Source organism: Dromaius novaehollandiae, chromosome W (assembly GCF_036370855.1).
Source record: "Dromaius novaehollandiae isolate bDroNov1 chromosome W, bDroNov1.hap1, whole genome shotgun sequence".
In the NCBI taxonomy this organism is placed as follows: Eukaryota; Metazoa; Chordata; class Aves; order Casuariiformes; family Dromaiidae; genus Dromaius; species Dromaius novaehollandiae.
In genome coordinates this window covers 30046550-30062508 of record NC_088130.1, presented here as the reverse complement: position 1 = coordinate 30062508, position 15959 = coordinate 30046550, and the positions used below count along the sequence as shown (strand labels likewise).

Genomic DNA, 15959 nt, shown 5'->3' with positions numbered 1-15959 from the left:
AAATTTCTGGTGAAGACTACTACTGGAATTCCTCAAAGATTAATTTATGGGCATTTTTTGTGTCAAGGACATGAAGCTATAAAGCTAAGTGTCTTGAGGGAATTACCAGAGGGGACAAGAGCAGCTTGCTTATTTGTTATCCTAAATAAAGGCCGGGGAGGATTAGGATTGTTATCTAAAGCTAAAGCAGGTAAATATAATTTAAACTAAGGGTTAGTTTTGGCACAGGAACAAATTGATGCAGACTGACCTACTGTTTAAGATGGAGCTTGATAAGTTTATGGGAGGATTTAATTGACATAGTGTCTGCAACAGTGGTAGGCTGGATGTGATGTCCCACTGCAGGAAATTGTATCCAGATTTTTGTCACTAAAAGGAATAGAGAAAAATGTTGTGCGTCTTGTTTAAAGTCAACCTGTTACACAGTTTGGTATTTAAAAATTGTTTTGTTGAGTACTGACCTTTATTATTCTGTTTTCTAAATTGTATTATTTTTTTTTCCCAAGGGCTTGGATGATTTTAGATCAATACAGAAAGAAGTCAAAGCTTTTCCGTACTAAAGTTCTGTTGGCTCCGCTAGGGGATGATTTCCGCTATGCTGAGAGTTCAGAATGGGATCAGCAGTACCAGAATTATCAGAAGCTGTTTGATTATATGAACTCTCATCCTGAGTTGCATGTTAAGGTAAATACAATTTTTTTTTCTAGTTTGTAGAGAAAACAATTTTTCTAGGTACACTGAGATTCCATGAAAAAAAAAATTTTTTTTGATGTGGAGACATGGAGCTTTACTCTACAGATTATTTTATGGCAGATTAGTTTGGCTAGGCCGATTTAAAAAACAGAATCTCTTTTCCACCTCCTTTTCTTCCCCCCAAAAATAAAAACTTTGCTCTGAATATCATCTGGTTGAAAAGTATAAATACACAAACTAGATTACTTTAGAAAATAACTTTTAGAGTTTAAATTTTTCTTAGTGCTGTTGTTTCCACAGGCTTCAGGTTCCTTTTTTTCCCTTTTTTGGAATGCATACGTTTTGCTTCCAGCTACTACACAGTAAAACTCTTTGGTGCACTTACCTCCAAATAAAGGGATGATGACTATATTTATTAAGAAGTTACGCTAGAATAGCATACAAATACAATCAGCTTACATTTTTAACACTTTCTGATGTTAATTTGAATTATTTGCCATTTCTCACATAATTAATGGGGTGTGGTTTGTCACTTGAAAGTGAGTATATAAATTTCCTTATTAGAAATTTTGGGAATTGTATTGCTTTGCTTGGGTCCTTTTGGTTTTATTTATTTATTTCAAAAGGAAGAAAACAAAACCTCAAGAGATGCCATTGCTGGCACAGGTTGTTGAAGAGGATAAAATCTAAGAAAGTGACCTGACTACAAAAAGAGTGAATATACTAGTGCAATTCTCAGATGAGAAACTAGTAAACAAAACTACTCTACTAGTAATTATGTTTGAGTGTTAATATGCACTTTCATACACTCTAATGCATCAGTTGTGAACTTTAGAGACTTCTTGTACAATAAATGGTATCTATGCTCAGACACATTTTCATCATCTTTCAGTAAGACAGTAAGAGATAGTGGGCCACAACCTTGTTTTTTCTCAAGTATTGGGGCAGGGAGCACTACTGGGGTTTTTATTTTCTGGCTTTTTAAATCTAGTCAGCATTATTTTTGTATTTTTTCATATTTTCACCAGTTTTTGTGCACAGGTTTTTTCCCTCACCTTCTCTGGGACTTCCCCCATTCCTTGGCCTGCAGATCTAGTTAGCATCTGTAGCGCTTTAGTTCTTTCTGCTGGTTCCTGGCCTTTGTTTCTACATAAGAAACATCTCTTGAGATCATTTTCAGCATGTGTGAGCAGGATTTTACCTCTATGTCCTATGGGATATGGATGTCATAGGAGATATCTGAGTGCCTGTTATGTCTTGGAGGGAGGGAGAGAGAGATCTGGAGAGTACTCTTTGCCCATATTGTAAATCTAAAGCATGTTGTGATCACTAGCTTCAGTTTCCAAAATAATGTATAGGGTGTGCAGGTAATTAATCTTTGGACAGTTACAGCGGTATACTCTCTATAGTATCCATTTCTGCTAGCCTGGACTGGCTGATCTCTGGGGCAAGATCTGAAGGCCCTACCTCTGACATGGTTCTTCAAGAGCATCTGTTGTGTTTAGATGTCAGAAAGATTCTCATCTAAAAGATTCTGCACAGTCATTGTCAAGGTCTCCAGGAGTCTACTTCATCAGCCTTGGCTTCCCCACCTGGATTAAAGTCTTGAGATCAAACCAGCCTTTGGGGCTCCCTTGGAAACATCCAGACCTTTTCTAGTTCTTCATACGAGGATATGAAAAGATATGGCATCCTCTAATTCCGTCTCTTTGTGTCTGGTTTGCTTTGCTCAGTTGGAGCACTGTTGGCACTGGAGTCTTACTGCTTTATGTTTTAGTTAGTTATTTCTTTTAACCAGTGTCACCTATCCTTGGAAACAAGAGTTTAGCAGTAGAGCTTTCTCCCTGTGATGCGCTTCCCCTGTGGATTCTAATTCCACAGGCAAGTAAGAGGTCAGGCTTAGCTTCCTGAGAACCTAGATTAAATGAGGGAAGAGTTCACATTTCTGCCTTAAGAAATGCTGTCATGGCTAGGTTATTACTGCTCACACAAGGGGCTGCTTCCTCTGAGCTTCTGACCTTATGAGAGGTTTACCGTTTTCAGAGACGAATTTGAGACCAGTCTGTTTATCCAGTGGATATCTCTGTTGGCACTGGGACTCCCCTGCCAGTAGCTTTCCTATGATCCCAGAAGTATCTGTTAGGTTACTATGAAGAATATCTATTCTGCACTTTAGAGAGGGTATAACATCCCTTCTGGAGATCATCTTTACACTTATTCTGGAAAAATTAAGCTGAGACTTTTCATATGCTGCTAGAAGAGTCTACCAGCTTTTTTCACTATTTTTCCACTAAGTGAAGTTTATTGGGTTTTTTTCAATTTTGCCTGGGTGTTCTGGTGAGTTTCCTTCCTCTGGTGTAACCCAGCATACAGAAGAAGTCATAAATACCTGATTTCTCTTGGTCCATTGATATTTTTCTTTTCTCCTGCTGAATTATCTCTTGTAGGCAGCTGTGATATCGAGGGAAAGGCCAACTGTCCTAGAAGTGCCTGCTAAGGCAAGGTTCGCTAATATCGGGATTTCTGTGGCAGTATGTCTATTTCTCTTCTTTGCTGCAGTTCAAACTGGCAAGTTAGCAGGCTCTGTTCACCTAACGAGTCTTTGGATCTTCCAAATGATTTTGAAGAGACATTGCTTGGTAAACCATCAGAACTTGAGCCTGAGGAGGTTGGTAGAAGCCTGGGACTCAGTGGAGCTAGGTTCCCTCAAGGCTGATTCATTTTTGTTGAAAAACATGTTCCAGCTGGAGTTTGGTCTCGCTTAAAGAATTGGTATCTGTTCATTGTGGACCATGTGGCAACCTGTGCTTGTGTAGCTCAATGACAGGGCTCACTTCTCAGACCTTCAAATGTTATGCTCTGCCTGATTTCCCAGTCTGTGCCCTTTCACCAGGAGGGAGACTGATCTAGATGGTGTCCCCACCCCACAATAGAACAGAAACCCTATTTTACCACCAGCATGATCTTCTAACCTTATTTGTCCAAATCTAGAACAGTAGTAAAAGATGTTTCCGTGTTTCGGTGGGGTGCACCAGGACTTCATGGTCAGAGGAGGAGAGGGTGTTTCTACATCAGCTCAGCTCAAAGAGCTGTTATCAAGAGTGACATCAGGATTTTCATTCTCAACAAGCAGAGGTAGTTCATATCTTTTTATCAAGAAGTGGCAGGCTTGGAAGTGGAAGTGACATACTGGACAGTCAGTAAATTCACTTGAACTGCTGAACATCTTGATGACCAGTTCTAGCTGTTTCAGACTGTCAAAGCATGACTGGAAATCCATTGTCCTGCTTGCCATTTTAAAAACTGGGTGTATATATTCTAAGATAGTTCTCTCTGCTGCTGACTCTTAAAAGGAAATGTCAGGTGTTTTTTCATTAAACATAAAGCATCCTTTAAACGTTGCATCCTTTAAAAAAATTTTTTTGCAGTAGCTGGATCTGGTTTGAGTGATTGTGATGCATTAAGAAAGTATAAATGCGTATGAACAGTTCACCTTGAAGAATTTCAGCTACCAGTACCTAATTTCATTTTTAGTAATCCATTGAATGCTTTCCCTATATTTCTCTGAGCTCTGAACCTTGTAAATTGTGTTATCTGGTAGGTATGCCTACCTGTGGTAGACAGCGATATGTTTGGTACTCAGTTGACTATTCTTGTTCTTGTTAAGGCTGGAGTCTGTATCCCCTTGAACAACAGAACTCCTGTTGCCTTGAATTTCAACTTAGTGTAGCTTTATAACCATATTGCCATTCATAAAAGTTTTAATTTGTTATATATATGTACATGTATATATCTGTGCATATATTTTATATGTAATATATATTTTATATATGGATATAAAACATAAATGACATATAAAGGAGAAGAAATTGTAACACACAAACGAAATTGTTAGGATTGGATTGATAAGAGAAGTGTACTGTACCCTTAAGAAATTGTATCTTTATTTTTGATCTGAATTTACTGAAGGACAACAGAAGATACCATTATAAATTTTAAATATTAAAGATAACATTAAAATTCTCTCATTTTGTGAACTTTTTTTATTTTAATGCTGAAATAGGACATCCTTATTTTCAGGATAACACACCCTATATTCCAATTTTTTTTATTAAAATCTCTTTCTCCTGTGTTAAATTATAAAATACTACTTTGCATTGGACGTACCCTATAAAGGGCTAAAGTTCTTGTTTGTTTTTTTTTTCTGAGTATTTTTTTGAAATCACCTCAAGACAATGAATTTTGTTTTTCTTTTCCTTGCAGTATTACATCTGAATAAACACAATTTCTTTCTATATAGTAAATATACAGAAAGCTTTTGAAAGCAAATGGTAATTTATTCAATTAGCAGTCATTTTAGGTTAAAAATATTTAGGAGATTCTGGAGCACAACGGTGTTAATACTGAACATGCAGAATTAAGACAACTGTTCTTTTGCTGCATTACATTGTTTCTTTATTAGCCCAGATATCTACATAAACTGGATTGCTAGGCTTCATTAGTCATGGGGAAGAAAAAAAGAATGCAGGGTGTATTCCTCACTACTGAAGTATTAGTTTGCTCAGATATTAGAAACTTGCTCATAAGACATGAAAGAAAAGCTTACTTTTTGTAAATCTCAACTTCTATTTTAGATACCAATTTATTCTTGGAAGCAAAACTATTTCATATCACATGAATTAGAAGTGATTTTGGAATAGCTAGTAACCTTGTCTGAAAAGTGCGCAGGGAGACTTTAAAGCTCTTTAAACAATAGGATTTCTGCTATAACTCAGGCATATTTCTAAAATGTATATGAAAGCAAGCATGTTCCTTCTGTGTATATGTCTAAATCAAGAAAATGGACTGTGTTATAGTTGTTTGAATTTTCTTCCAGGCTCAGTTTGGAACTTTATCAGACTACTTTGAAGCTTTGCGCAAAGAAAGCAGTTTGGGTGAAAAGAGCAGCAATTCATTTTTCCCTGTTTTAAGTGGAGACTTTTTTACATATGCAGACAGAGATCATCATTACTGGAGTGGATACTTTACATCACGACCATTCTATAAGCGACTAGATAGAGTTCTGGAATCCTACCTGAGGTAAGTATAGCCATCCTGTAAATGGGTAACATGTGTCTTCAAGTGCATTAAATGTATTTGACAGATGGAAAAGTAATTTTGGAATGCACATTTTAAATTTATGTTAGTTATTACAGTAAGGCTAAACTAAATGGCCTCCAAATGTAGTTTTTCTTACAGTGATTAATCTGTGTATGTGGCATGTTAGTAGATGCACAGAAATAGTGATTTTTTTTCCCATCCAAATAAATAAGTTGTTTTAAAATTCTATTCAAGTCATCAGTAATTCCTGATTTCATGAAAAATAACAGGTATGTTTTTTATTTCTGTATGAGATTCGGATAGCTGTCAGATCAGTCTGTCATTATGGCTATTCTGTGAACTCTTCTAGAGAAAAATACAAAGGTGTGAGTTTTACCAGGGCTATTGGAGGCAATTCAGAAGTAGTCAGGAGCATTGTGTGCCAAGTGATCTCAAATTGTGAGGTACAGTTTCTGCTGAAAAGTCTTTGCCTCTTCTTAAAAAAAAAAAAAAAAAAAAAAAAAAAAAGGCAAAAACAAACCCTATACTGAATTTTGGTTAATGCAATAGTTATGGGGTTCTCCCTTGCAGATGCTCTAGATAAGATACATTGTAAATAGATTTCATTATAACTTAAGGCTCCAACAAAATATTGTGGACAGGTGCATATGATGCAAATCCTCAGTATTTCGTTTAAACTCCAAAAGATTATTTTTCAAAGGATCCTTCCTCAAAGGATACTTTTTGTCTTCTGGAAGGACAAATTTAAGTTTATCTGTTAGACTGCTTCTGTATGTCAGTAGGATCCTTTTGCATTAGAGAAAAACTGGTGCAATGGTGAGTGATCCTTAAGAAGGGATTTCTGAGCATTATAGCTGTGCACTGCAGTGGCTGCTGCAATAGTGGAGGGAGCAAAGAAGGGAAAATGTTTCTGATGTAGTAAATAGTGTTTCAGAGAGAGATATGAGTACCTTTCAGCAGTGAAACTGTTTATCAAACAGACTTTTTTCCTTCTTTCAAGGAATCAAGTCTTCACTCAAGTGGCATCAGTAGAGTCTCCACAGACTTTGGAAGTATCTTCTTTATGATCTATGATGAGTTTTTTAAATAATGAATGTGACTTTTTTTTAGCCTTCTCTGAACTCTGAGAGAATAAGAGAGCTGAGAGAAATCAAGAAAATCAGTGAAGAAGAAATGGAAGCAGTAGAAGGAAGACTAAGAAATGTGTAAGAAGTGAGATTGAGGGACTGAGAATAAAAAATGTATTAGGGAAGAGGCAATGTAATATAATCTTAAAGTATTGGATTGAATAGGAAGGTGAAAAGGCATTTCACAAATGAAAAAGCAGGGAGGAATAAACCCAAAAAGTCACAGCAAGTACAAGAAAAATAAGACCGAAATTGTGAGGGATGATGACAAAAAGCAATGAGAAGAATCCTTGTGCAAGAGAATGTAAAAATAATGAAGTAAGGAGAAGTCATGAGAGAGAGAACTTCAGCAGTGTTTCGTCTTTGGAAAATGATCAATGTGTATATATGCATACTGGAAGCTCCTGAAATTGATGCTCTGGTGTTTCACCCTCTCCTTCCCCCCCCCCCCCCCCCCGAAATTGTTCAATATTGTCTTGGCGTGAAATGTTTTCAGTGCTGGTTTAATATTTTCTTCTTACTGTCTGTGATCATCTAGCTTGGCCTGCCTGCTCACCATTTGGTCTGACTCTGCTCTCTCTGATGTGAGCCTTTCATTCTGTATGTGCTGCTTTTCTGAACATCTGCTTGTACATGTTCTTTGGTTTTTAAATCTCATTGAAAATATACCTTTTTATCTGCCTACAGGCTCACAATTTTTTAAACTTTGTAAGACTATGAACGTTGCTGAAATTTAAGGAGCATTATTTGGACTTGGATGCAAAACAGTTTTCCATAGCATGCGGAGTGCTTGTAAGGAGTGTGCACTGTAAAATTAGATTTATTTTTATGCTTTATGCATCTGGAGTTTTTTTATATTCGTACAAGTGATATCAAGTGTGCTTGCAGTCTTAATTATAATGTCAGGAAATATTTATATTTTATTAAACAACTTTTTGAGGAAATGGAATATCAACCTGAGTGACCTGACTGGAAACAGGTGCTTTTTAGCAGAATGGGCTGATTACCTATAGGTTTCAGGTCTGAGCTTAAAAATTTAATAAAACGAAAAGACTCCACTTGTTCCATTGTTTACATTATAGGTTTTTTTCTTAAAGATACTTTATTATTATAAAAAATGCTTGTATCCAGTTCTGAAAAATGAAATGCTGCCAGCAGCATAGCAAAATGTTAAACTGATACAAGTTCGTGATGGTAAAACTGCGAACTTTTTTATTTTCTGCAAAAGTATTTTTAAGTGCTATTTGTGGGACGATTAAAAATATTTTTATATGTTGCCAAGTGTATGCAGCCAAATAACAGCAAATAAAAAAAGGTGTTATAGTCTTAAAATTCATCAAGCTTTTTGAAGTCTTTTAGATCTACTCCACTCATTGCAATTACTAGTGTCTTAGGTAGGTGAATGTTCTATTTATTTTGTCCATGTTCTCATGTGGTTTTACTCAATCCTGATATAAATCAAAAAACCTTGGCTGTTTGGGTTTGGGTTGTTTCCCGCGCCCCCCCGCCCAGTTCTGATCTCAAATACTGCTGTGTGCCTGGACTTTTCTATGTAAGCTCTGCTCCTGGCTGCCTAATTCCATGGTTGCCTTTCTGGATCCGCCAAAGCCTGGTGCCTTAGCATTTGATGACAAATAATATTCTATTGTGTTAGCACCTTGATTAATATTAAAGCACTTTCTGTAATGTGAAACTTCTTCTTCTTCTTCTTCTTTTTTTCTTTTCTTTTCTTTAGAGGCAGAGCTGTATATATATGCTTGTGTTGGCTTTTCTCCAGTGACCTGCTCACCAGATGGCCACTGGCATTTTTGTTTCAGTAGCACTGGCTTACTAGGCACACAGGGGACTCAAGTTCAGGTTCCTGCTTACATGTTCTGACCCTTCTTGGAAGCAGTGTTTTGTCCTCTGAATAATGATGCTTTGAAATTTGACCTGATAATAAAGTGGGGGTTATCTTCCGTGAGGGAGTCTTCAGGGCATAGATTCACCAGTCTTACTACTAGAACCTACAGTCAAAAGCTGTGGAGTTTAGGAAGAGCAGTTGAACTAATGTGCGTCTTGTAAATAAAGTGAAGAGACAAAGTATGTGTGTAGAATAGTAATACTTCATGGGCTTGGGTTTTTGAATTAACTGGGGCAAGATTTTTGCTGGCTTGGTTCTTGGATTGAAGTCCTGACTTGTATGTTCTTGGTTAAGGAAAAAAAAGTGTGTGTAGTTTTTTGTTTTTTTTTTTTCTTGGTTAAACAGCTGTACAGCTGTCAAGTTCTAGAGAGAAACAGTTGCTACATGAGTCTTTGGCCTTCTGTGAAACAAGCTTTAAAAATACTCTTTGAATTAAATACATGGGTTGGTACCAGTTCCAATATTTACTTCCTGTTATGAAAAAGAATTGCAGTATCTCTAAGATACTTAGCATTTTATTGCTTTGTCAGAGATAGCAGGTTTTAAAAGGCTGAGGAGGGGAGAGAGGTCAGAAGTCTCCATTTGCACTTGTCAGATAATTCTTTTAGATTTTTCAGAATACTTATAAACAGCAGCTTTAGTCTTCATTATGCCCAATGAGTTTGTTAAAAATGTGCTGCTAATGCTGCTCAGTGTTTCTTAGCTCTCTGTAGCATGCCACACCATCGAACTTCTTCAAAAGATGCAGAAAAAAAGACGTCTGTTGGCTGGTATGTGCTCTATTAATGCTTTTGCTCTGATTTTTGAGTGCCAGAGCTTTTTTTTAAAAAAAAAAACAGAAAAAACAAAAAAACCTAGCAGAAGTTAATACAATTTAAGCTTTAAAATTAGGTATGTTATACATGTGCAGACTGTAAAATATGTTGAGTCTAGTCATAATTACAAAAACTTAATTACAAAAAAAGGTGTTATAGTAGTTATAGTAGATGTTATAGTAGCATATTGTGTTTATTGAAAGCTTAGGAAACTTAAGTACAAAATTGTAAGTGACCTTTTTATATCTAGAGGGCACACTGCAGGAGATACTGTGGCTATCTGAATTGAATAATTAGTTTTTGTATTAGAATATTTAAAACACCTATGGAAAGAATTTTGAAATTCAGCTCTGGCAGAGGGAATAAATCTTAGAGCAACTTGGCTATGTAGCTCCACTAAAATAACTATTTGGATTTGAAAAATATATGTAGTTATAACTCAAGATAACACTGAGAGTAAGACACTATCTAATTTTAAATGTTTTATATGAAAATTTCTCAAGGACTGAGGGTGGGTTATGCAAAAAAAACCCCCAAACATTAAAACCTTTTTAAACTTTTAATCATAACTTTGGAATTTTAGAAGTGTTATGCTTAAGTTTTATACAAAAATGTTGGAAAATTATAAAGTCAAGGAAAACCATTGATCTTAAGTTGTTTGGGGTTTTTTGAGTGTGTTTAAGAGGGCATACTTACGGTTAATAGTAGTTGGAAAGTTTGACAACTATTCAGGAATATCAAGCTTCAGTGGAAATGTGATTTTCTTGGAGCCGTTTAATTTTTTATTTATTGTACTGATGTTATAAGTGCAGATTAGTTCAGTTCTCACTAGCTTTTTTATCATGAGAGCCTTTGTTTAATTTACAGTGAAAACAGCTGTGTTTAATACTGTTATTGGAAAAGACAAGATATGTGCAAAATAGGATAGATGATGTTCCTATACATTGAATTCTCTGACTTCTTTTTTTCCTAAATTCTTTTCTTTTTGTTAGTATACCAGGGATTTCATTTTCTTTTAGTTTTATATTAGTTTTATATACTCAGGCCTTTTAAGTGCATTCTTTTCATTGTCATCTTCACTTTTCATTAGTTATACTTCAGGACATATCATGTGAATCACTTTCAAGTTTGTTGTAGTATTTACTAGTTTTAACTTTTCACTATTAATATAGTCCTTCATTTAGAGTCAATACTGTTAACATCAACATCTTGAAGAGCTGTTAAACTTACCAGTAAAAAGTATCTGAAAGAAAACTAAATTTCTGATTTATTATTCTTATGAATTAAACCCAAGCATGTCATTAATAATGTACTTGTTTAAAAAAAAAAAAAGTTCCCACTCTGTTAGCCTCTATGAATAATGTGTAAAGAATAAGATGTATAAATGCCTTTTTGTCAGTTTAATATAGCTTCGCTGTCAGAGACCTGGAGAAGCTTGAAGGATAGCATGATAGCTGTGAGCTGTGAAAACAGCAGAATTTGGGGTTTTCTTTTTTTTTTTCTTTAAAATTATAGGAAATATATCCTGATCTTATTTAATTAATAAACTCCACTGCCTAGTTAAATTTCCCCTAGGTCTTTGAGCTCACTTGTATGTATCTCCTGTTCTTGGTTTATTCCCCTTCTTTTTGTCAGGATTAACACTGCTACTCAGTAGCTGGGAAAATGCAGTGCAGTGTTCTACCTCAGGACCTGCTAAGAAGAATGCCTGTTTAAGCAAGAAAATAGTTGGTTTTTTGTTTGTTTGGATTTTGTTTTGTCGTTTGTTCTTAAGTTTTAAGTTTGTGTCTTATGAAAGGTTAACAGTTTTATAGTGGAGATTGAATAATTGCTGATTTGAGACAGAATTAACTACTTAATACTAACTGAGAGGAGATGGATGGGTTGAAATAGCTGGTGAAGGGCCATGAAGTCAGTGACATGAAGTTTGTTTAATGTGATAGTGGAAGGATGCAAACAAAATCAGCATTTTTGGAGGCAACTTAGGAAAACAGCCTGCGATTTCATTCTTAATAGGTGTAATCAGGGCAAAATTGTGTTAAGGCTGCAAAAAAAGGTTGCTGAAATAATTCAGATGCAAGATTAATCTTGGCAGTAGTTTTAGAAGTAATTTAGTAATTTTATCTATAAGTAGATAGAAAAGGCCATACCTTAGAATTCAGAAGTACTTGATAAACTTATTTAGGCTACTTATAAAGTGGACATAAAGATAACCTGGGCTTTGAGCAATCAGTGAAGCAGTTCTTGATTTATTTGCAAAGTATTTCTTCAGGTAGAGATACAGGGACAAATTACAACAAAGTGGATAATCTGTGATAACTGCTTTATGCAAACTTCTAATCTGTACTAGTTTGAAACAAGTGATAAATAGCAAGCTTTTATGCAGCTTTTATGGAGATATATTAGAGGGAGGTAAAGGCTTACTTTAAACTTGAAGTGTCCTCTAGCAAAATGTTTCTTTTGGTTTCACTTCTGGGTGTCTTTGACCATTGAACCACTGCAATGTTTAGAATAATACTGAGACTTGAAAGAAAAATTCTGCATGAAAGAGACTGATGTATTAGCTCTGTAAAATGGAACAAGTTTATTTTTCTAAAATGCAAAACAGTTCAAGTGTTCTTCTAAAGAAAATAGCTTTACAGTGAAGTTGAAGAAGCCGTATGAACTGAAAATGTAGACCTATTATATTGCCACTGCGAGACTTCTGGATAAAAGGACAAGTGGCAGATTAACTGAAGTGACCGTGGTGGAGCAAAGAGTATGGTTTTTTTTGGGGCCAAGCTAGTGTTGATAGGAGGTGGAGGTAAGCAGCAGCGGAAGTCATCTTCTGTTCTGAATTGTCACTGGGGTGCAAAATCAACTCTCTGAGAATGTGGCAAAGAAATTTGATTCATGCACCTAGGACTTCCTCATTCTGTTGCTCGAATACCAACAATATGAAAATGAATTGGATTATTATATATGTACAGTGCACCTTTCAGTTTAGTTTGATACAGGTTAGTCATGGGTATTTGTGATAAATGGCCTTTTTTTGGTATTGCTTTAAATATGGCTTGCCACATGCTACTGAATCCAAAAGCATTTAAACATCTTAACAATTAATATCCATGCACAGTCTGAAAACCCAAGCTGAGACCAATTTTTAAATTTTTTTGTGATGCCTAATATAAATTTTAACACGTACACACTGACAACATGGGCAAATGTAAAAGTTAAGGCATTTTTCATTTTTATTGCATGTTTAAAAGGCCATTGATTCAAGGACATACGTTGTTTTGCTTTCTTTGCTTTTTATAACATTAATCTATCTTCTTGGTTTTCTCAAACTTCAAGAAACCTTCATTAAGCTAATATAAAATTTGAAAGGAACCTGACACTTTCTTAATTTGTAAAAACAAAAATGTAACGTTTTAGGAAGACGCACTAGAAAAAAGTTGACAGATGGTTTTCTAAGAATTTCTACAGGCATCTTTTGTTAGTTAGGTTTTTCAGTATGGTTGTCAATTAATGTTTTTGAAAAATAAACTTAGATTCTTATAAAACCACTGAAAATGTAAAGATAATATTTTAATGCTAAAAGTGTTTGCATAAGGAATAGGAGAGGAGGGCTCTGTGTTATGTTCAGTCTAAGGGTTTTTGAATCTAATGTTTCCATCTTTCAGCCAAATGTTTTAGTGAGCAGGTGAATGAACTGTCTTTGTCTTTTGGGGAATTTATTTTGCTTGCAATACAGAAGATAAACTAGATATTACATAGAATCTACAGATAATATATTTATTTATCTTTAAGAAAATGTTGTTGGTTTAATAAGTTGGTTTTTTGGAATGTGAATTGTACCTCTCTAAGTTTATTCTTAAAGCAGCATTTTAAGGTCTGATCTGTATACCTCATACATTTGTGAAAGTCATATGTTATTTTTGTACTGACATTTTTAGGTTATAGCTGTATTTCCCCTCACTGAAGTCTTTCAGCAAGCTAATGAGGTTATTTATGATGATGAGATGTAAAGGGGTTTTAATTGTTTAAAGCTAGCAGTAGGCTAAAAAGTACAAGATTGATGTTTAAAGAACTCATGGAGTTAGGTATGAGGAAAATTGTGTGAAAACTTCATTTTTTTTTTTTCTTCAGGTAAAATGTACATTGCTTTTTGCTTTCTAAAGAAATAAAAATATTTGATTTTTCTCTATGATTCCAGGGCAGCTGAAATCCTTTACTCCTTGGCTTTGGTACAGTCCAGTAAATCTGACAAGACGAGCATATTTCCTTCAGTGGATCACTATAAATTGCTGACAGAGGCTAGGAGGAACCTTGGACTCTTTCAGCATCATGATGCCATTACAGGAACATCTAAAGATTGGGTAGTTGTGGATTATGGCACAAGGTAATTTATCATAAATATATAAATGTAAATTTTATTTTTCCTTTTAAAAAAAAAAAGTATTTACTTCAAACACAGATACATATTTGATACATCTAGCAACATTCTCTGTACTAACAACATAGTACTATCACTTACTGTAGTTACTGCATTTCATGCGAGTATTTCATGGTATTTTTACAACGGTGGTGGATTTGATTCACTATGCTCCTATGGGTTAGAAAATATTTTCTTACTCTTATAGAGTAAGAATTTGAAGTCCAAGCAAAATTTCTCTGGGCTTTCAGAAGAAGTTGTTCTTTAATTATAGGGCTGTTATTTTGGGCAGTAACTGTTGTATAGACCATTGTATATCTGCCCGTGCAGATATACAGTGGTCAAGAAACACTGTCATTTAAACATAAATTGCTTGAGAAACCCTACACCCTCTATAACCTTCCCACCTTCAGCCTCGGAAATCTTTTTCATGCTGTCAATATTCTGCTTTATTGGTGTATTTTTCTTCATTTGTATTATATCCTCCAGGTGAGTTGCTTTCTCAGTATCGAGTATTGGCAAAATATTCCACTATGTAGTGAAATTCTTTTTGAAAAGATATGTGCATGATATATGGCTGTCTGTGTAGCTATATACCTTTAAGGTAATCATGCTTTTGTTTAGAAAATTATTACATATTGGAATATTAAGCCCTGCTAGACTTGATGAATTGATGTCATAATGGTAGAGCATGTCCATTAAATAAGTCATTATCTAAAATGTCTTTAGCATACTCTGTTTTTCTGTTTTCAGCTACTATATTCATGGAGAGTATTTTTAAATTTCATAAATGTGTTGATTTTTTTATATATCTATTAAAGCATATAGTCAAGGTAATGTGCAGTGCACTTATCTGACTAAGGGAGAATAAAATAGTGTCTTTTCATTTTACAAAATAAAATTATGCAGCTGTATGTTTTTATGAATTCAAAAACCTCGTATCAGTTGAATCAATGGAAGTGCTGCTTATCTCTTAAATGCATTATTTCTGTGTTTGTGACTGCTTATCTGATCCTGATAATAAGCAATCTTGACTCTGATCAAGTTTTTCAGGCCTGCTGTCTCCAGTATAGAAATTGGAAATCAAACATATAAAACACAGAAATGTTCTGAAGATTAACATTTTGAAAAAATACTTGGTATTTTGGGGGCATACATTTCATAGCGTAACAGTGGGATGGAGATGTATCACATTTTCAGGATGCAAGGAAGGAATATAATGAAAATTCAAAGTATTTCCACATTTTGCAATCTGGGCAGCAATTATAAATAGCTGTTCTTAAACTGATGCTTCATTAGTATTAAAAATTACATTTCTCTTTCTGTAACTCTTATTTTTCATATTTCTGTATGTTTTTGAGGTTTGTCCTCACTCTGAATAAACACAACTTCTGAAAACTAACGCTACTTTAAAAATTTTAACAGGCTTTTCCATTCTCTAATGAACTTGAAGAAAGTGATAATTGACTCTGCTCATATTCTTATTCTAAAGGATAAAGATACTTACAATTATGATGCATCAACTCCGTTCCTTAAGATGGTGAGTTATTTATCTTTATTTTTTCCAAAAATAAAATTTGAATAACGGTGTCTTTTCAAATACAATTTGAATGGCCTGGGATTTTCAGTCAGACTGAAATTTGTCAGTAATTTGTGCTCAAAAATATGCTACTTATCGCTATTCATCTTAATTGAAGATGTTGGAAAGTAAAAATTAAAAACTGCTTCTGTAAGGAGCTGTGGAGACCATACAGCTGAAGGAAATGGGCTCCTTTTGTTCGAGTTTGTGAATCATATAGTAAAGCAAGGTGTTTTAATTTTCATGCATGTATGAATTTGGTGGTGGTTTCAGCAACATGCATGATGTATATGTGAATGTATCACCACATATAGTCTTGCAATTTTAC

General features: G+C 34.8%; 1 protein-coding gene across 1 annotated transcript in view; it reads left to right on the top strand.

Moving 5' to 3' along the window:
* LOC112995230 (alpha-mannosidase 2) overlaps positions 1 to 15959 on the top strand; it is a 125635-nt gene that overhangs the window by 48432 nt on the left and 61244 nt on the right. The window contains exons 8-11 of the mRNA XM_064500779.1: positions 507 to 684; positions 5570 to 5772; positions 13834 to 14019; positions 15478 to 15592. Of these exons, the coding sequence (XP_064356849.1) occupies positions 507 to 684; positions 5570 to 5772; positions 13834 to 14019; positions 15478 to 15592 (682 nt within the window). The remainder of the gene's footprint in view (positions 1 to 506; positions 685 to 5569; positions 5773 to 13833; positions 14020 to 15477; positions 15593 to 15959) is intronic.